The following is a 23,152-nucleotide window of genomic DNA, read 5'->3' on the forward strand; positions in this document are numbered from 1 at the left end:
TTAAGAAAGTCTGGCATGCAGATTTACAGTATAAAATAGGTGCTCAATAAATATTTATTAATTTCTGGATTGCAGTCATATTTTTATTGTTTAAAGAGTATGTGTACTTTATTGTGGGAGCAATAAATTACCTGTTCTCTTTAATGAAATCATCTGTGTTTCCATAGCACTTTCTCCATTCCTTATTCTAATTCCAAGCATGCTGTATTACTGTTATTTCTTTTTATAGTTGCCTCACTAGACTACAAACTCCTCCAGAACTGACATCGTCTGGTATCTGTCTGTAGAGTCTCGATCCTTATAATGTTAGGTCAGTGATGGCAAACCTTTTGAGCTCGGCGTGTCAGCATTTTGAAAAACCATAACTTAACTCTGGTGCAGTGTCACATATAGAAATTTTTTGATATTTGCAACCATGGTAAAACAAAGACTTATATTTTTGATATTTATTTTATATATTTAAATGCCATTTAACAAAGAAAAATCAACCAAAAAAATGAGTTCACGTGTCACCTCTGACACGCGTGTCATAGGTTCGCCATCACTGTGTTAGGTTGTCCAGTCAATGTTGGGGAAATTCAACCTTACACCACAATAAACTTCTTCCCACACGGTGTACAAATAGCCAGAAAGTTTAAGTAATCAGAATTTTTTCAGCATTCTATTTTTACCATAAAGAGGTCATTGAAAATAAATAAAGTATGTATTCAGAACAGTCACTTCCTAAATGTGAGCATATCTGTGCTGACAGAGCTAGGGTAATGAATAAAGACATATCAAGACTTCCTCACCATCTAACTCTGTCTAATGGCCCTCGATGCTATAATAGTTGTGCCTAAGCCCTGAAGGGTACTTTTGCAACTTTAGTTTCCATTTTGTACTTTCATTTTCAATGCAAAACCCCATTTTGATATTTGTTGCTCAAAGCAAGTTATATCAACTCTCATTTTTTCAGGATGACACTAGTTAAGATATGAAGTTGCATACATTTCAGATCTTATTTTGGATTATCTGTGCTCCTAACCTTGTGCATTGTTACGCACTATTTCTTTTCAAGTCATTTTCCAAGGAACCTAATTTCATAGGATGACAGTAGGTGTTATATGAGGCTAAGGGGGGCGGGGGGGGTGGTCATTCCATGGACAATACTTTGTAAATGTTGTATTGAATAGGTTTCTTTTTAAACTGTAGAGCTTCTCAGAGCCTTTAATATGGTAAACAGGGTAAGAATGTGGCCAAGATTTAACAGTATAGCCACATGAGTTCCTTCCACGTCTTCCCCAAGACATGTTTGCAATCGGTCAGACTGTAAGCCCCGTAAGAGTAGGAACTGTGCTTCGTTCACCAGCACTGAGCGCCAGCCGCCAAGCAGCACTCTGCAAATGCATGTCCACGAAATGAAGAAGTCATTTCTACGGTTTTTCAGAGTTTCTACACAAGGGAAAATGCTACCACATGTACACTGATGATTGTCCTGTAGCCCACCCCCAAAATAGTTGCCATGGGTCCCATGTTTACATTTCATGCCTGGGAACCTGACAATAGGATTTCCTGAAGGAAAGGTGGCAACATTGGGTTTGCCTCTTAACTAAACTCAAGTCCTAGACTGACAGGTATGGTCCTGTACGTTAGTTTATAATGTTTCAGAATTATTTTCATATAGGAAAGCTAGTAAAAAATCATCATCCAACAACTTCTAAGACTTTTACATTATTAATATTTTAACAGAATCTTGGTACAAATATTTCAAAATATTTTCTAGCTTAGTTTCCCTACTTAGTGCCCAAGTTGCTTAAGAACTTCATGTCAATATATAGTTTATATACCTCCAGGGAATGACAGTTGCTTAAACAAATGGGGAATTTTCTGAGTCAGATGTAGCAGGGGCAAAAGTAAGAAGAGAAGCCTAACATTTTAAAAATTGTCTTAAGCTATTGAGTCACACATCTATGCATAAATGTTAAATATCATTATCATATCTTTGCAGAGAGTTTAATTAGTCCTTTAATAAATCCAAATTATATTGTCATTTTTAGAATCATATATTCTTATAAATTAGGTAGTCAAAAGTATAGGCAGTAGCACGATACACTAACTTGAATGGTTGAGAATATCAAGTGGGAGCAAAGATATGGAAAAACTGGAAACTTACATACATTCCTAGTGGGAATATAAAATTCTTCAGTTACTTGGGAAAACTATTTTGCAGTATCTACTAAGCATATGTCTTCTCTCTTTCTCTCTCTCTCTCTCTCTCTCTCTCTCTCCATACTTTCTTTTCTATAAAGATAAGAACTAACAACATTAATCAGAGTGATAAAAGTCACAATGGTGGTGCAGCAATGATATTGACTGGGAAAGGCACAAGAGGGCTGTCTGGTGATGTAAATATTCTATATCTTGGTCTGAGGGGTGGTTATGTAGGGATGTACTTATGTAAAAATGCATTACATTTTAAGATCTCTGTATACTGTAATATAAACAAATAAATGAATGCCTTAAACTGTCTGCCTACCTACCTGTCTATCATCAGTAGGTGCCAGTAGGCAGCAAACACTTATATGCTCTCTACAGGAAATTTCCTCCAAGGTATAAATTTGATTCTGTTGCCATATTTATGAATCTGGAACTCCTTTGTACATTCAGCGTAATGCAAAGGCAGATGGGGCTCTTCCCTCCCTGGTTTGGTTTGGTTTCTATAGTTTGGGAGCACATTTGCGAGAACCTCTTGGTCATACATTAAACAAATAGTTTTTGAATGCCTGGTGTGTGTCAGACAGTGTGCCAGGCTTTGGAGAACCAAAGATCCTTAAGACCCAGTCCCTGCTATTTGGTCTTGTGTGGGGGAGAGATGGCAGCAGATGCTTATGGTCACACCACACAAAAGCAGGGGCTGTACGAGGCATGGGCTGTAAAGTCCAAGGAGCCACTCCCCCTCTCAGAATGTTCTGGAAGGCTTTCACAGATGGCATCACTAGGTCCTGCTTCTATTTTTGCCACCTATCAGGGTCCTCTTTATATTAAACAGCTACAGTGGTTATTTAAGACTACCCCTCAGCACCTAAAGAGTATCTTAAATACTTTGTGTGATCTAAGTGTTTTCTTTGATATCATTGTAATCACGTCTTAGACTATTTCTCAAAGCCCTCGCAATTTCAAGGATGAAAGAAGCTACCTGCCACAGATTTCTAGAAAGCAGCAGCATTCTTTGAAGTGTTTATAAATGGAAAAGTAATATTTCTTTGAATTAGTTCTGAGGTAAAAGCCAAGTTTTACCCAAACTGGAAGGTTAGTTTTCCTTTTAAGTCATGTTTGCATGCAGCAACCACACTGGCCCGAGCACATGTGCAGCGTGAGCGCCTGAGCTTCGGTGAGAAGCCTTCCGCTGGTTTGATGTTCACACATGTATCCCTCCTGGTAGCGGATGTACCTAGAAATACTCTGCAAAGTCCTCAGTAGTAGTGTGGTTCTTCTTAGAAGCGGAGATAATTTTATGAGAAGCATTGCAGCTCATGAAGAGCAAATGAATGTATATACTTTATAATAATCTATTTAATTAATAGAACTATAGTCCCTGTAGTGAGCCTTTCCTTCCCTTTCACGCAGGGAAGACATAAAGATATTAAAAATTCTGTAAATATAGAAATGTATTTTAGAAAGGAAAGATGGGGGAAATTAAAAGAGGAAGAAAGGGCTCAAAATGGGTAAAAGACTTAAATGTAAGGTGTGAAACCATAAAAATCCTCAAAGAAACTGTAGGCAGCAAAATGTCAGACATCTCACATAGCAAAATTTTCACTGATACAACACCTAGGGCTGGAGAATCAAAGAAAAAAAACACACAAATGGGTCTAGATCAAACCAAAAAACTTCCGCACAGCAAAAGAAACCAGCATCAAAATGAAACGGGAACCCACTATATGCCAATGATGCATATGATAAGGGGTTAATTTCCAAAATATATAAAGTACTCATTTAACTCAACAAAAGGAAGACAACCAATCTAATAAAAAAATTGGCAGAGGATCTAAGTAGACACTTGTTCAAAGAGAACATACAAATAGCCAATAGACATATGAAAAAATACTCAACATCACTAATTATCAGAGATGCAAATTAAAATGACAATGAGGTACCACCTCAGACCTACCAGAATGGCTAACATCAATATATCAACAAATAGCAAGTGCTGGTAAGGATGAGAAAAAGGAACCCTAGTACACTGCCGGTGGGAATGCAGACTGGTATAGCCACTGTGGAAAACAGTGTGGAGCAAGCATGTCAAACTTGCGGCCGGCGGGCCACATGCCTCATTTACATGCGGCCCACTGGCCGCAAGTTTGACATGCTTGGGAGTTTCCTCAAAAAATTAAATATGTAACTGCCATTTGATCCAGTGATCTCGCTTCTAGGAATATGTCCTAAGAAACCTGAAACACCAATCAGAAAGAATATATGCACCCCTCTGTTCATAGCAGCATTATTTATAATAGCTAAGATCTGGAAACAGCCCAGGTGCCCATCAGTAGATGAGTGTATAAAAAAGCTGTGGTACATTTACACGATGGAATAGTATCAGCTAGGAAAAGGGGTGATCTTTTACTCTTTGAGACAGCATGGAAGGACCTGGAAAGTATTATGCTAAGTGAAATAGCCAGTCAGAAAGACAAGTATCACATGATCTCAGTTATATGTGGACTCTAATGAACAAAATAAACTGACAAACAAAATAGATCCAGAGTCATGGAAGCATGCAACAGACTGAGGATTCTTGGGGGGCTGCGGGGGACGAATTCAACCAAAGAACTTCTATGTATATATGCATAATCCATGGGCACAGACAATAGTGTGGGGAAGGCCTGGGGAGGAGGGAGGTCAATGAGTAAAAAGGGAGAACATCTGTAATACTTTCAATAATAAAGATTTAAAAAAAGGAAGAAGAAAGGAAAGAATTAAAATAAGAGAACAAAAATTATAAAAGAAAGGGGAAATAAAGGGCTAGGATACATGTTTCATATCAGACTTCTTTGTTTTAGTAACTTTAAAACCAGATAGTAAAATCCAGAGTGATGTCATCACATCTGTACTGAGTCTTCAAACCTGAGCGTTTCTTCTGTCCAGTGATGTGAATGTTTCTTTTACTCTGGAACGATGTTATAAAACGGTGGGCGAGAGTAGTCAGGGTCTCCAAACTGTGTTTTCCATCCTTCTGCTTCCACAACTTCAGTCCTCTGTGCATTTTGCTCTTTTTGTAAAGATAAGAAGGCACCTTCTTTGTCTGCATAACTGGATTGGAGGGGGTGGGGTGTGGGGTGCCTGTGAGGAAGTCTGACTTGGAGAACTGGTAGGGTGGTGATTTTGTTTGCAGAGATGGGGAATACAAAAGGAGAAGATGTTTGGGAAGGAAGGAGTGTTCTGGAAAGACAGCATGAAACATTTGTCAGCAGAGACATGCTGTGCACAGACTACCAGACTCCAGGTCCAGCGCAGAGCATTGTGGGTAGGGGGGGTTTCCCCTACCTCCACCCAGGACCCAGCCATTGGCACATCCACAGCCCTGATCCCTCAACTGGTGGCCATCTTGGTGAAATCCTTTGGGATACCATTATCCTAGAAAAATCATTTATTTTTATTCTTATCAGCTTTTATGTTAAACCTACATTGCTGTGGAAATGATTGTTTGGGAAATACAGACTTTTTAAAAACTTGTAATTAGGTTTTCAGGGAGAAAAAAGAAGAAGAAGAAGATGATGACCTGAGGTCATTCGGTCTCCACAGTGAGGAGAATGAACCTGATTCAGATAATCCCTGGTTCAAAGCCTGGCTCTGCCATTTACTAGGTGATCGGTCCTGGGCAAGTTACTTAACATCTGTGAATGTCAGCTTCCTTATCTTTAAAAATAGCATCATTAGTACCTCATACCATTAACCTGAAGATTATAAAGAAGTCAACCCACCATAGAACTGTACCTGTTCCCTCGCCCATCTCTTTGCCCCAGAGAGGATAAAAATGCAATGTTTTTGAGAAAAGATCACCAAAATCCCACAAGAATCCACTTGACATTAACAGTTCTTGTCGGAAAGTACTTCCTTCTACCTAACCCAACTCCCTGATGCTGTCATCTAAGTTCTTTTCTCAGTCGTGTCCTTTTTTGTTTGCAGTTTTAATCTTGTTAAATGAATGGCAGGAAACATCCTGATCTTCAGAAGCATTTTTTCTCGGTGTTTGCCTTTAAAGCTGAGGGCACGGTATATGGTGGGAGCTCCAGGACCCTCTGGAGACTTTACATTCATCTCTGGGAGCCCAGATTAGTTTGAAATTGCCCACTTGGCTTTCCTTTCTTGCATGGATCTCTGTGAACCTGTCTAGATGGAGATGTAGAGCAGAAGCTATAGGGGGGAGAGTAGGTATTGTAGAGTGAACTATACCTTGGTAGTTCCTTCCAGCTGAGGATCTCCAAACCCTTCCCGTTTAAGGAAGGCAGAATTTTAAGATGGCGAATGTTTGAGCCTGAACTTAGACTTTAAAGCCATGCTTTCAATACACTCATCACTTGCACTAACCATGCTATATTTTGCAAGGGCTCATTTAGTAGGTTTACATGCAGCCTGTGTAAAAATGAACATAGTAACCAAGGAGAAAGAAGTCATGGACTTTAGAGACATTTGACTATTTTCATAATAAAAAAAAAAGTCGATGTTTAAATTCTCTTGCAAATCTGAGCGATTATGTGGCCTCCCAAAGCATATAGATTTTCTGAAAAGTTACAGCATTTAAAAGGAAATGAGCTCTGTAGCCTGCCATATCCTGTATTCAGAATAATTTTCATTTCTACTTATCTGTGAAGGTTGAAGGAATGTCTACAAATATTTGCTTGGTTTCTATGGTGAAGGCAGAGAGAGATCAAGTGTGTGATTGTTTAGTGTCAAAATCAAAACTATACTGTACTTCTAAAAAGAGAATGAGTTTGTTACTTGAAACATAATAGCAAGTGGTAACTATTTTAAGTTTCACAAGTTCAACGTGAAATTTAAACAATACAGCCTGAAGAAAAACATGGGCCTTTCAGGCATTTTAAAACTTCATGTTACAAAAATAAAATGGTCATCACACTTTATTAAAAAGTCATCTGTTCACTAAAGATAATGTAAGTGAACTCTCAGAATGCATGGTGTGGGGATGAGAACATGATCGTAGTCTGTAAATTTATACTATAACTAGTGGCCCGGTGCATGAAATTCAGTTTAGGCCCTTAGCCCAGCCTGCACCCTCTCCAAACTGGGACCCCTCAGAGGATGTCCAACTACTGGTGTGGGATTAGGCCTAAACCGACAGTCGGACATCCCTCTCACAATACGGGACTGCTGGCTCCTAACCGCTCCCCTGCCTGCCGGCCTGCTCCCCCCCAACTGCCCCCCCTTGCCGGCCTCATGGCCCCCAACTGCCCTCCCTGGCCGGTCTCCTGGAAGGTCTCCTGGTCTAATTAGCATATTACCCTTTTATTAGTATAGATAGAAGCCCCTGTGACATGCCCAAAGTTATCCATTCTAATCCTGTAGTCCTCCATTCTGCTGTCTTCTGGGTACCCATACATATCCTAAAATGTACATTTATTTTATGCCTCCTATACACCTGCTCTATGAGGTGCTGGGGATGGAAAGTCCATTTAGGAATGGTCTCCATCCTCAAAGGTCTGGCTTTGGGTCTAGTAGGCAGTAAGTACACGATGAATGGGATGCCGTGTGTTAAGGCCTGGATACATGTAATTGGAGAGGACTAGGCAGGGCAGGGTTCACAAGAATTAAGAATGGTGTTGCGAGAGAACATTCCAGAGAAAGATCTCAGCATGTGGGAAGGCCGTGAGACATGACACAGCACGCATATTTGAACAACCATAAAGCCTCTGAGCGCTTTCCTGGGAAGGAGGAGCAGGTGATAAAACCAGAGAGAGAGATGGGAGCTAGATATGGGGGCATTGTGAATAAATTGGACTTGAACTTGACCTTAAAAGCTTTGGAGAGTGGGTGAAGGATTTTAAGCAGGAGTGTGGTGAGCACAGCTTCAGATTCAGTAGAGAGGACAGAGAGGAAGGAGACAGACTGTAGGAACACACCCCAGAGGAAGCTGTTGTGCCGGTCAGGGAGGACGGGGTTAGCAGGAGCTGGGGACCGCTTTGATAGTGGGAATGAGTCGGGAGCCTGGGTAGGTGGTGATTTTGCTTGCAGAGAGAGAATCTAAGAAAAGCGAGTGTCATAGGAAAGACAGTTTCCCATTTTGAAATTCAAGTACCTAAGGGAGTAGTAAGTGCTGATGTGAGGAGGCAGTTAGAAATTTGGGTCAGACACTCTGCAGAGTATGGGCTTCGGGGCACCCACCTAGCATGCTCCCCAGGGATTGTTCATCACATAAGGAAAGTAACTGCCTGAGGATCCAGCCTTAGAGAAAACAATTATTTAAGGGACTGGTGGACGAAGAGACCTCCAGGGAGTTACTGGAAAAGTAGCAGGAACACTAGCACAGACAGGACCCTGGCGTTCTGCACGTAAATCACACACACACCCTCCCCGCTGATCCTGCCCCGCTCCCAGTAGTCCTTCCGCCAACTCCCTTGACTTGCTGCTTTCCTTCCCAGGACTAACGGTACCGCTCATCGTGTGGGTACTCACTTGATGAATTGAACTGAAGTCCATTTAAGGCTTGATTGGTGTCTGGGTTAAAACCTTTCTTAGGTAGATCTACTTAGCTGCTAACCAAATGACCGAGGTATAAGGCTCAGAAGAGATGGTTAGTGCCACTGGCCCTGAACTCCACTTCCATTCATCCTTCAGCAGGTCATTATCATTCCCCGCCCGCTCCCCACAGACACGTACACAGGCCCTGTCTCCTGAGGTGACTCTTGCCCAAAGGGTCCCTTCACCTGCACTTGGAGGGAACACCCATTTCAGCTCATTTTTCCTGTGTCATTGCCCTTCGAGTCTTCTTACACAGCCTCTGAATCAAATTGGTTCAGCCCCACCTTCCTCCACAGGTCCAGTTCCTTTTTTAAAGATACTGTACATAATTAGAGTCATCCCTTGGTATGCACAGAGGGTTGGTTCCAGGACACCTTGGAAAGTCTTCACTTGGGCAATATACAGATTTTGAGTTATTCCAAGGATTGCATCCATATTCCTCAGAAATCATTATCTAAGTTTTCATTTGAGACTTGTTGAAGGCCCCCCGCCCCCCAGAAGACTATCCCCACACTGGTACACTCGATGAATAAGTACTAACCCAAAGGGCAGGCAAGGATGTCCGAAGATAGAGTTCTTGGGTCTAGGTCTGTACAGTATATGCATTTTTCTTGAATCTTTATTTCCATTGCTCTATCATTTAAGGACTCTCAGAATGCCAGCAGAGGTCACCTTACAGACCATCCAGTCTAAACATCCTCTTGGACAGATGAAAAGACTGAGGCTTAGAGAACTTGCCACCCGTGCTACTTCCATCTATGGACTGAATGTATTAGTTGGAGTCCCAACAGCAAATAGATGGCACACTCAGAATAAGATAATTCAGGGAAGGTTGTTTACAGAGAAGATTTACAAAGAAGTGGGTTTAGGGGAAGTCAGGGAATGATGCTGTCTCGTTAGTCCTAGTTGTAGCCAGGCTATTACCATCCCCAGACTTGAAGGGAATCAGAATGGGCTGCCCAGAATGGATAGTGACTTTGCGATGGCAGCACAGCCAACACTAGACTGCCTTGCTGGGAGGAAATCAAGGAGTTAAAGACGCTGCCTCACCCTTCTCCCTCTCCCTCTCTCTGAACTCCTGCCTCGTCTTCCCATTGGCCATACCCAACAGATAGATACAGGCCCACCTCCCAGGGTAGAGACCATTCGGAGAGGCGAAAGGATGTAGCCATAAAATAAGGATGATTCAGATAATATCTACAAAGTTTGTTCAGGTTCTTGGTTGAAAGGGTACATGAATTAAAAAAAAAACAACTATTAAATTGAATATTAAGTAGGAGTGGTTTCCTCTGACATGTATTTTGAGTCAGAGTTGGCCTTGGCTCTACTTTGTCTTATACTGTTATTGATTTGGTTCAAAAATTTGTGAATAGAGATCAAAGCACTTTAAACAGATACATCCACTTGTGTAAATATCCTTGAATACCCACCCCCCCAGCTTCCGCTCCCCCTGGGGTTGCCAAATCCATTCACTGCCTCTGGAGGCTGTTAATACATGTAATGGTTGTAGTAAACTTTGAATTTGCTTTGGTTCCAGCTGGCTCCAACCCCCAAACTCTGTCCATAGTTCCTATTGTTATCTTTGCTTATTAGATAACTGCATTGTTATCGTTAGAAGCCACCTTTGTCATAGATTTCTAAATGTTGATCTTTATACATTGCAATCATTGTTTCCCTCGACATGTTTTTAAATCTACCCTTATATTTTGTTTTTAAGGATGTTTAGAATTATAAAACATAGAGAACTTTTAGATGGAAGTTAATTACATTGTGGAGAACTTATTTCATGCACTAAAATCTCGAAGTATTTCTATCGGTTTTGTCCGTTCTTTATAAAGCTTGAAGACAAAAATGAATACGTTTGCATATGTGTGACTTAAACTAGTTTGATGTTAAGCAGTCTTGCATTTTAGAGGCACAGAAGTATAATGATTCCTAAGCAAACAGAATTTATTTTGTACTGTCAGGGAAATTCGTTACAATTTGTCCTCAAAAACTTGGAATTTATGCATTTTAAATTCCAAGAAATTACAAAAATTGTCATCATTTGAGATATTTTAAATTACAGTGGCTTAAAGTGAGGATTTAAAGGACACCGGGTTAGAGAATGTAGAGCAGACACATAAATTAGGAAATTAAAACTGGGAAAGCTCTCTTGATTTATGAGATAATATTACATAAACTAGGGAACAACTAATAGATTTATATCTATTACAAAAGGTAGTAATTTCTTATTTTTAAATGTAGGCCTTCAGTGTTGAAGTTATCTTCTTAGCGAATTAACCAGAAATGTAAGTCTTGTACGGGTCATACTTTGTTTTGGAATTTAAGCATGTCAAATTCCACAAAGATTAAACCAAAATGATGTCTCATTAGACAAATACTGATAGTTCAAATAGACCTTAAACATAAACCTAATTAATGAATCTAATTTCTCTCATTTTGTTACAATGATTTACATACACAGAGACCAAGCAAAAATCTTGGGAATGCCCAAGAGATTTTTCAATCTTAGGTTTCATTACAATTATTAGATGGGAATTTGATGAATAAATGTCATGCCATACAGAGCACTGTTGTGAATCAGAACTGGATAATAGACACCTTTTTCTTAAACCCTTTTTAAAAAAATATATTTTTTTGATTTTTTACAGAGAGGAAGGGAGAGGGATAGAGAGTTAGAAACATTGATGAGAGAGAAACATCCATCAGCTGCCTCCTGCACACCTCCTACTGGGGATGTGCCCGCAACCAAGGTACATGCCCTTGACCGGAATTGAACCTGGGACCTTTCAGTCTGCAGGCCGACGCTCTATCCACTGAGCCAAACCGGTTAGGGCTTAAACCCTTTTTTTTAAAAAGCAAATCTTGTTAACCCCAAAGTATAACTGAAGTTTTTGAAATTTGCAAACTCTTTTTAAAGTTCACATTTAATATTTCAAGGTAAATTTAAAATATTTTCCTGTTAGTTATGTGATTGCAACCTAACCTGTATATTGGCCTATTGATTTGTGGGTGTTTGGCATGCTGAATTCAAGGTGCTGTGCGGGATGTTGAGGGAGGAGCACAAGGCTGAAGTCAGACAGTCCCGATGAGAATCAGCTCTTTCCTATCTCGGCTCCGTGGCTCCAGTCATATTACTCAACCTCTCTGGCATTCTGTTTTCTCAGCTAAAAAATGTGCCTGCTGACGACAGCACCTGACTGGTCTTGCACCTCCGCAATTGTCATGCAGCCCCTCTTTTCCTTCCAGCTTTCTACCACCATGTTTTTGTGTCCGCTGTGCTTTTATTTTATTTTATTTTTAAATATATTTTATTCATTTTATACAGAGAGGAAGGGGGAGGGATAGAGAGCTAGAAACATCGATGAGAGAGAAACATCGACCAGCTGCCTCCTGCACACCTCCCACTGGGGATGTGCCCGCAACCAAGGCACATGCCCCTGACCAGAATCAAACCTGGGCCCCTTCAGTCCGCAGGCCGACACTCTATCCACTGAGCCAAACCGGCCAGGGCCCGCTGTGCTTTTAAAGCATGATGCCTGTGTGCCCTGGCAGACATTTCTGTTTGCCTATACGATTACTACATTTACACCCACATGAGCTGTTCATAAAAATTAGAATGTATTTCACAAAGTTATTTATTCGCATAACAGTATACCACATAACATTTTTGTATGCGAGCAGGAGTGAGCAGGGTGAAGGACTAGCTCATTTTTTTTTATAGCTGAATAATATTCCTCTGTTGGAAATTATTGTGGAGTAAGCAACCTTGTGAGTACCTCTTTGTAGACTAGTATGACTATTTCTGTAGGATAAGTTTCCACAAGTGGAACTCTGGGTCAGGGACATGGACACTGTTAAGTTTATGCATAATGTCAGATTGTCCTCTAAAAAGATGGTGCCAATTCACGATTGGAAAGTGTTCCCATACCATGGCCAATGCTGAGTGGTGTCATTCTCTCCATTTCTGCCAACCAGGCCTTTTATTGTGATTCCTTCCTTCTTTCCTTCCTTCCTTCCTTCCTTCCTTAATGCTGAGTGGTGTCATTCTCGCCATTTCTGCCAGCCAGGCCTTTTATTGTGATTCATTCATTCCTTCCTTCCTTCCTTCCTTCCTTCCTTCCTTCCTTCCTTCCTTCCTTCCTTTTAATGAGATTGGGTCGCTTTGATAGTTTTTTCTTCTTGTAAATTATCTTTCATATTTGTCATCTATTTTTCTGTTGTATTATTTTATTGACGTAATTAGTTTTAGATGTTTGGTCCCAGTTTGTCATTTGTCGTTTGCCTTTCTTTATAGTGTTTGCTGAGGAGGCTTTCAGTTTAAAGAGCTGGCTCTATAAGTCTTTTCACCTCAGGCTTGTAGATTTCCCATCATGCTAACATAGACTTCCACACCCCAAGGTCCTCATCTGTTCTCTTCCAATACATTTTTTTAGCTCTACTTCTTAGTTCTTTCACTCTGTATCCAGTTTCTTCTTAATAGATTCTTGTAGATGGTGTAAAAGTAGGGATCAAACTTATTTTCTTCCAAATGGATGACCAGTGGTCTTACTTTCCCCTATTGAAGTATATTTTCTCTCTCACTCAGAGGAAATAAGCAGCTATAAGAACTATAAACCCCATTAACATATCAGTCTCTTTCTGGAATTTACTCTTTTTTTAATCTGTTAGGACCACCATTTTATTTGTGGTACCTTAGAGTATATTTTGGTAACAGAGAGCAAATGCCCTTCATCCTCATTTCTCAAACTATGAAGCATTATTCAACTAGAGGTGCATTATTTTCTAAATTAATTTCTAAACAAAATCATTGGTTTGTCTTACATATTGTTTATGTGTTAATATATGAGTGACTATTATCTTTATAATATGACTTTTCCCCATCTTAGTCATGGTCTGTCTTCCCATTTTGTTTTTTTATGTTCTTTAACAATAATATATCATATTACTTATATAAATAGCACTTTTCTTAATTCCTCGGTGTTTTACATTTTTGTTACTATTATGGATGGGGTCTTTTTTCTCATTATATTTTGTAACTGACTTATTAGGATTTGTGTATTTATTTTATATTTATGTCTACTATCATCTAAATTCTTCTTATCATCATAGTATTTTTCTTGTCATAAATTTTATTTACCAAAAACATAGTCCAATGTGTATAAGGCAGAAACTCTTAGAAACACCAAGAGATTCTGGGGGAAGGAAAACAAAAATGCAAATTCTCTTTTAGAGTTTGACAAATAAAATATAGAAAAATATAAGTAAGGATCTTGTTAATAAAGAACTTTCTACTTAAAAGTTCCCCTTATACCTTATGGAACAAAAACCAAGTATGTGGGTAGTATTAAGAAAACAATAATAAATTCTACCAAGTGGAAATTGAAAAGGTTACATTCTTTGACTATGATGCAATAAAATTAGAAATCCAGCAATTAAAGGATAACCATAAATAATGATTAATTTTATGGAAATTTTATGACTGTATGGTAATTTTAAGACACTTTTCTAAATAATTTATCCTTCAAATTAATTTACTTTTTTAAGAAAATAATTATAAATTATTTAAAGATTTTAAGTCTTTAAATTACATATTATTCAAGGATTAACAAAATGAGATTTTATTTAAAGATTAACAAAAAAGAAAAAAGAAGTCAACTAATTATAAAATAAAACAATAATCCTCCCAAAATAGAAATAAAACTCCATGTCAGTTTTTTTTTAATAAATTATATGGCTAAATTGACAAACCAGTCAACTAATTATAAAATAAAACAATAATCCCCCCAAAATAGAAATAAAACTCCATGTCAGTTTTTTTTAATAAATTATATGGCTAAATTGACAAACCAACTGATATAAAGCAAAAACAAAAATATACAACATTAAGAAAGAGAAAAGTCATATTTTTCTCAGAAAACCAAGAAAACTGATGATACTAGGAAACACCACGTACAAAATTTAAGCCAATACATTTTAAAATCTAAATTAAATATTTTCATAGGGAAATTTGTTATCATTAGCAAAATTGATTTAAAAGAGGTTGAAACTAATTACCAAGAAGACATTTACAAGGTTGTTAAAGACACGCTACTAAGAATAATCCAGACCCAATGGTTACAAGTAAATCCCTTGAAGGGACTGATTATTACGTTGTTTGTAACATTTCAGAATATAGAAAAAGATGGAAAGCTTGCATGTCCCTAATATCAAAACATGAAAACTTAACACAAAAAACAAAACTATGAATTAGTCTCACTTATAAATATGTTAATATGTTAAATAAATAGTAGGAAATAGAATTCAAGAGACTATTAAAAGGATAATAAACCATGATTAGGAATGATTTATTCTAAGAAGGCAAGGATGGTACATATTAGGAAATTTATTAATGTAATCAATATATTATAATAGAATAAAACAGAATGGTCATTATTAATAAACATTTTTAAGACATTGGATTCATTATCCATTTTGAGTAGTACCTAAATTTTAACAGGAATGGAAGCACACTGTGGCTCAGTTGGCTGGAGCATCATCCCATGCACCAAAGGGTCGCTGGTTCGATTCCCAGTCAGGTCACATACCCAGGTTGTGTGGATTTGATCCATGGTGGGGGCACATGAGAGACAACTGATTGATGTTTCTCTCCCCCCTCCTCTCTCTCAGAAAAATAAAAAGGAATGGAAGGGAACTTCTTAAACATATCAATAATGTTCTTATTTTAAGCTGTTTAAACATTTATTTGAGAATTGTAATTAGTATCACTAAAATGATTTGGGATGCATAATCAATCAGAAATCACAGCCTCTTTAGAACAGCCTAAAACAATGCTATATTCAGATTGAACTTTTCATCTTATATGATGCTAGACTTTATTTCATATTGAGGTGAGAAGATAAGTGTGTGACCTCACAGTGTCTGTGTATGTCTCAGAACCACTCAAGTGGAACTTTATGGACAGTTTGCACCTGCATTTCTGTTGACAGTGCATCAGAGAAGTAGGGAAGGAAGTGTTCCTCTAGCTAAAAATATTAGTAAAGCAGAAATTAATTATAACTAAAAGCTAGCGCTCAGAACTGGACATTCTACTCACCAAAAGTAGTAAGTACCTTCTTTTTTGGGAATGATTGGTAATTGAATTTTGCCCAATTATCTTCTAGGAATGATTGCCTTGAAGTCGTTAATTTTGTATTTGTTAAACTCCAATCACAACGTGCACAGTATTGTGGTAGACATAACAATGGATAATATTGGGTCCACACCCTCTAGAATGAACCATAGTTTTTATGAACTATGTTACAAGGTATGATTTTCAGGTGGCAGTGGTTTCAGGGAGGTAATGGCATCAAAGCTGGGCTTTCTGGACTAAGTAGAATTTCCACGTGTGAAGAGGAGAAAGAAGAGCTCTCCAGCCTAGGAGAACAGTGTCAATAAAAGGATGGAGGCATAAGCTGGAGGATATGTGTGTGTCATTGAAAGGTGCTCAAACCTAGTCAAGGGTTAGGGTTTCTTGAAGAATTTTTTATTTGAAAGAAAGAAAAGAAAAAGAAAAACTCCAGGGGCCCCACCCTTGGAGACCTTAACTCAGTGAAGGTGAGAAAAGGCCCAGATACCTATGTTTTCCTAAAAGCCCCATGATGACTCTGGTGTGCAGTTAGGGTTGAGAGCCTGTGGTGTGGTCTCATATGTGACGCAGCTGTAGGGAATATGGACATACTGTGGGAGATGACGCTGGAAAGATGTTGGAGCCAAATGATAACTGAGTCACATTGTTTAGGTATTGTGGATCCATTTGTTTTCTTTTTTAACTTCTATTACATCACCACCATCTCTCCCTTAGATATCAACCAGCTATTCCTTAAACCATGGTGGCGAACTGTTTTTCTGCCCAAGGGCCATTTGGTTATTTATAACATCATTTGCGGGCCATATAGAATTATCAACTTAAAAATGAGTCTGCTATATTTAGTCAAACGTTTCATTAACTCGCCCCGAAGGCCTTGGCAGGGCCCGACCAAATGATTTCTTGGGCTTTATACAGCCCTGGGGCCGGACATTCCCCATCCCTGCCTTAAATAAAACTTGACTCCTTGCATGAATTCAAAGCAAAACATGCTAAATGAGATGAGGAAGAGGAACCAGTCAAGAATCTCATTAGATATTGCTATATTATTACCCCAAAACTTAAAACAACCACCATTTTATTATCACTCACAATTGTGTGGGTTGACTGGACTCAGCTGGGTAGTTCTCCTCCTCCAAGTGATATGGCAGGGGACACAGTCATCTAGACCCTAGATTCTAGAGGATCAAGTGGGCGTGAACATCAAGATGGTCCACTCCTATGGCTGTTGGTTGAGATCTCAGTTGAAGCTGTCGACCGGAACATCTTGTGGGCTTCTCACTGCAAGGCAGCTGGGTTCTCAGAGGAAGCATCTCAAAAGCAAGCATTCAGCCAGGTTGAGGCTGCCAGAATTCCTGTGACCTACCTAGTTGTGGTAGTCTCAGATGTCATTTCCACCACCCAAGGCCAGCTCAGATTCAGTGGAAAGTGGATTAGACTCCATCCTCTGATGAAAGAAGCAATGTGTACATACAAGGAGAGAAGGAAATTGATGGCAGCCAGTTTTGGAGACTTATTACTGTAATCTTAATGTGCCAAGTCCTCTACCATCAAAATACATAAAGCAGAATATCAGGAATTTTAGACATCAGCAAAAATACAATTAGACAAAACAATAAGTAAGGATAAAAGGAATGTGAATAATATAAAAGGCTTATGTAATAGATATGTGTGTTGCATTTCTTATCTGACAGTAAAGAACACACCTTCATTCCAGGCATCCATAAAATGTCTGCTCCCCCCAGAAAGAAGCCTTGAACCCTTACGTGCTCTTATAAATCTGAAGCCTTAATGATATGCTTTCCTCATCTCTCAACCTGGTAGAAATAATTACAGTTGTGTTTCATCTATTATTATACAGGGCTCTGTATCAAGCGGGGTTCTTCCCATTTGGGAATCCCTTCCTCTGGATGAATTTTTTGCACCTGGTATAAACAATTGGGTTACACATGTCTCTTAAGTTCTTACTTTTTAAAATTTGTTTTCTGAAAAGATCAGCATTGAAGGAGGCTTTATTTTAATTCCCCAGAGTCTCGTGATCAGAGAAGTTTTGACTTATCCAGGGTGCTCTCTAGACTGCAGAGTCACATCCAGCAGCCACTGGAATCATCTTCTAACTTCCCAGTAATGCTGACCTGGGAATTGAGCTGCAGTCATTGCCAATACTACATGTATTGTTTTTGTAAGCCCCTTAAGAAAAAGGTAATCCCCTTAAGGCAGTTTTATTTTCTAAGTCTTTGCTTTGCTTTCTGAAATGCACATATTGTACCCTCCTAGTAAGACATGCAGAGTCTGAGGTAGGAACCCAGGTTGTGGTGGTGATGTCATTTCCTGGCCTGTCAGCGATGAGTCCTCGTTACCTATAGCTTCTATCGCAGTGTCCTCATCTGATCTTTCGGAATCGAATCTTGGCATTAAGCCACCCGGGATGAGGAATCAAAGCAAACAGCCGTCTCCCTCAGTAACGCTCGGCCCATTTGCCGTTGCAGGTCGTCACGCTGTGGTACCGGGCCCCCGAAGTCCTGCTGCAGTCCAGCTACGCCACCCCCGTGGACCTCTGGAGTGTCGGCTGCATATTCGCAGAAATGTTTCGTAGAAAGTAAGAAATGCCTTTGCTTCCCTCTCTCTTCCTTGGAAAGAAACTGGCTGGGTCTTGGGTCATTTAAGAAGCAGCACAGCCTTTCTGTTTCACGTAGGGTCACAGTTCCCAGATCCACCTGCTTCAGGCTGCCATGACCAGGCCAGCCCTGAACCCCCTTCTAGTCCTTATGGCATCCTGTTGTCTGACTGTGCCTTCCAGCTCTAAGAACTCTAGAAAAACACGCTACAGTACAATTTGTTTTGTTTTGTTGGTGATAATAGGACATAGTGAACATGAAGCGTGTTGATGGTATTTTTCAGTGAGGAAATAGCTTCAAGGTGGACTGTGTCCACAGGAAGAGGACCTGGGCTAAGTATGTGGAAATTTTGATGGTGAGAAAAAAACACACAATGTTTAGGCTGAAGAGGAACAGGCAAGGAAGATGTCAACACTATTTCAGAATGCTTTAATCCGTGGTTCTCAACCTTCTGGCCCTTTAAATACAGTTCCTCATGTTGTGACCCAACCATAAAATTATTTTCGTTGCTACTTCATAACTGTAATGTTGCTACTGTTATGAATCATAATGTAAATATCTGATATGCAGGATGGTCTTAGGCGACCCCTGTGAAAGGGTCCTTCCACCGCCAAAGGGGTCGCGGGCCACAGGTTGAGAACCGCTGCTTTAAATGCTGTCATGTGGAGGAGAGATTAGGCATATTTGGGCAGGAGTGTGAGCAGGACGAGGACCAAAGATATTAAAATTACAGAAATAAAGATTTTTGCTCGGGGGGGGGGGCAGGAATCTAATGAAGAAGAGGTTGGGGTTCATGAAAATAGTGCGTTCTCATTAGGTGTCCAAGAAGAGGCTGGACCACCACCCGGAGGTGTTTTCAGTGGAATTCACAGAGTGGATGGGTGGGATGACCTCAGGGCTCCTCTGACTCCAAGAGTCTGTGATTTGTTTGATTTTCAGGATGTAAGAAATAACCAAACAATATAATGAAGATCTGCCAGGAAAATAATTCTTACCTAGGTACTAAATTCAGCCTGCTCAAAATTAAACAGAGAACCTAATTGTAATCTAATCTCTCCTTGTTTTCTATTTTTACTTCCATGGGAAAATGTGAGTTGAAAAGCTGAGTATATATTCCCATTGGGCATGTAATGTTCAAAATGAAGCTACATGATCGCTCACAAGAAGAAGTGGTCAGCCATTGCTTGTTTGCTTGCTTGTTTGTTTGTTTGAACCAAATGAAGTTTTGTGCATATAATACATTTTGAGACCTATTTCTAGAACTCAGCAGATTTTTCTGTAGCTCACAAGAGGGGATCATGGCAAGGAAATCAAAGTACACAGATGTGTAATGCAGGCCTACTGTGTGCCAAGTTCAGGACCAAACCTCTTCCATTATGTTATCTTTTGATTCCGCACAATAAGAGACAAGTGAGGTATTGTGGTAAATTTATTTGTCTAATGTCAAGCAGCTTTAAAAAAAAAAAAAAGTAGCAGGGGTACGATTCCACAGGAACTCTGTGAGCTCTAATCCAATGTTGTTTTTCTACCAAAGAGGGAAGATAAAACATAATATTGAATTGCAGTGTTTTGCCAGGCAGGCTGCATACAGGCATACCTCCTTTTATTGAGCTCACAGATGTTGTTTTTTCATCTTTATTATTGAAAGTATTACATATGTCCCCTTTTTTTCTCCCATTGACCCCTTATAGCCCTCCCCCACCCCCTACCCCAGGCCTCTACCACCCTATTGTCTGTGTCCATGGGTTATGCATACATGCATACAAGTCAGATGTTGCTTTTTGTTTACAAATTGAAGGCGAGACCTTCCCACCAGCAAAAAGATTATGACTCGCTTTACTGGCAGTACTCGGTTTATTGCAGTGGTCTGGAACCGAACCGCAATATCCCTGAGGTTTGTCTGAAGTGGTTTTGGAAGCGTGGTCCTTGGACCAGCAGCAGCAGCATCACTGGGGACCTGGTGGGAAACACAGAGTCTGAGGCCCCACCCCAGAACTATTGGATTAGAAGCTCTAGGGCTAGGGTCCAGCAGCCTGTGTGTTAACAAGCCCTCCGATGATCCTCACTCACCCTCCATGGTAAGAACCACTGTGTTGGATGACAGGATCACCAGGGATGGGCATTCTTTAAATCCGGGGTGAGGAACCTTTTCTCTGCCAAGGGCCGTTTGGCTCTTTATAACATCATTCACAGGCCATACAAAATTATCGACTTAAAAATTAGCCTGCTGCCGAAACCGGTTTGGCTCAGTGGATAGAGGTCGGCCTGCAGACTGAAGGGTCCCAGGTTCAATTCCGGTCAAGGGCATGTACCTGGGTTGCGGGCACATCCCCAGTGGGAGATGTGCAGGAGGCAGCTGGTCGATGTTTCTCTCTCATCGATGTTTCTGACTATCTCTCTCCCTTCCTCTCTGTAAAAAATCAATAAAATATATTTTTAAAAAATTAGCCTGCTATATTTGGTCAAATATTTAATTGACTCACCCCTAATGCCTTGGCAGGGCCAAACCAAATGATTTTGAGGGCCTTATACGGCCCGTGGGCCGGACGTTCCCCACCCCTGCTTTAAATGTTCAGCTCTCAGGTTCTCCCTTGAAAGTCTAATTCTTTACTGGGCTGAGGCCAGGCATTCTTGTTTTTTAAAGCACCTCGTGTAATTCTTTTCATCAGACACGTGTGGAAAACATTGGGTTAAAGGCTTATGGTCAAAACAATTTCTGTCAATATTGTAGGGTGTGAGTTAGGACTGTCATTCCAGTTAATCCCAGGAATAACTTGGTGTAGCTGGGAATTGATTAGAGAAATGTTTATTGGAATTGCATTTATTTGTCAAGAATTGTCCTCAAATGTAAAGATTGAGTCCTTTTGTTATGGCAGGAGTGTGATTAGTTATTTTTCAATAGTACAAGACGTGAACACCACTCATAATTGATGACAAAACCAATTTTCTTCTGAAAAATGTGAAAATAAATATAAAATTTAAGCTACATAGTGTTAAACATTCACTAGTAAGGGATAATGTGAAAATAAATATAAAATTTAAGCTATATAGTGTTAAACATTCACTAGTAAGGAATTTGCTGTATTTGTAAGTATAGGTAGTCACCCCCTATGGAAATTTTTATTTCATAGTGTTAATACATTTCCCCAGTGAGTTGGTAGTATAGATTGGCAATCTGGTTCCCAGTCTAGCTTGCAGAACCCTATATAACCTGCAACATATATGAAACATTATTTGTACTACTTCATCAAAATCTATTTTCTATTTATTACATTTTTTCATAGGGGAAAATTCATTGTATATTCCACTCCAAAATGACAGGATTGTGTTCTCATCCTAACATTGGGCCTGGGAAGAGGGACTCAGAGAAAGGCTCCTTTGATAATAGCAGCAACAGTCTCTTCAGTTTGCCGGGAAATTGAGATATTGGGTAGAGACCCATTGGCCCTTCAGATGTGCACAAAAGAAAGCCTTACACAGAAATAGTAAACTGAGAAATAATTGCCTCTAGGGGAAAACAATATCAGATTCCAGGGCCGCGCGCCTTTAAAGCTGAGGGGGAATGAAGCAGGGCCTGCCACACACCCTTCCTGGGGAGGACACCTTGTCTCCTAGATAGTTCCTGTCAGTTTGGCTGTGACCTTGCATTCAGCCATGGGATCTGACCCTTGTTCCTGCTCAGTTCACGTTTGGCATTTCCTGTGATAACACTCAGATATCAGAATGTGCATGCTTCTTACTTATGCCAGATGTGTTCTGGAGTCCATCTTTCAGCTTGACCTGGTTCTGACCTGACTTTTGATTTAGTATTGACCCACATGTGGAGTGTCCAGCTGAAAAGTCATAAGCCATAGATTCTAAAAGCAGACTTCCATAATTTTGTCATCTCTTCATGGTTTTTGCCATATTCTTATGACAACTATACATACTTAATTTTTACCCTAAATCATTACTTTTATATTTAGCCTCATCTAAGGAAAAGTACATAAAATCACAGATCTGTTGAGCCAGTTATTTATTTATCTAATATTCACTAATATATATATATATAGTATAACCATTAAAATTATTAAGAAATCTAGTCCAGGTCCAACCCCTGAAATCATTTCATACCATCAGTGGTACATGTCACATGTTGGAAACCCTGTATCAGGTGTTTTTCATTTAGTCTACAAATAATTTATTGAGTGGTTACTATATGCAAGACGCTTCTCTAGAGGATTAACTTAAATCCTGGTGGGGAAGAGAGGCCAGAGCTGAGGTAAAAGCTCTGAATACGTGTGGGGTTCTAGAAATGGGGATAATGAGAAGACTAGAGGGAGGAAAGACATTTCTCAGTGGAAGGCTTCAAGGTCATACAAGGCTCACCATCCTCCATAACATAGAGAGAAAAAAGAAGCTCAGGCCGTAACATGGATCTGTCATGTGGCAAACCCAGGGCTGGGCCCTTCCCTTGCATTATCTCATTAAACCCACATTCATTCTGAGGACTATTACCCAGTTTCCAGATGGCGAACCAGAGCCTTCCCCCAGGAGGATAAAGAACGTGCCCATGGCACACAGCTCTCAAGTGGCTGAACCACGTTTGATCCCAGGTCTGCCTGACTCTAACTTTGATTTTTCCACTCTGCCATGTTTCTGCCCTTGCTGTTGTTTTACCTATTAGGCCATA

At 39.7% G+C, this 23,152-nt stretch overlaps 1 protein-coding gene across 1 annotated transcript in view; it reads left to right on the forward strand.

Annotated features, from left to right (window-relative positions):
* CDK6 (cyclin-dependent kinase 6) overlaps positions 1-23,152 on the forward strand; it is a 202,238-nt gene that overhangs the window by 126,988 nt on the left and 52,098 nt on the right. Inside the window, exon 4 of the mRNA XM_005876089.2 lies at positions 18,352-18,461. Coding sequence (XP_005876151.1) covers positions 18,352-18,461 — 110 coding nt within the window. The remainder of the gene's footprint in view (positions 1-18,351; positions 18,462-23,152) is intronic.

Source organism: Myotis brandtii, unplaced genomic scaffold, assembly GCF_000412655.1.
Source record: "Myotis brandtii unplaced genomic scaffold, ASM41265v1 scaffold48, whole genome shotgun sequence".
In the NCBI taxonomy this organism is placed as follows: Eukaryota; Metazoa; Chordata; class Mammalia; order Chiroptera; family Vespertilionidae; genus Myotis; species Myotis brandtii.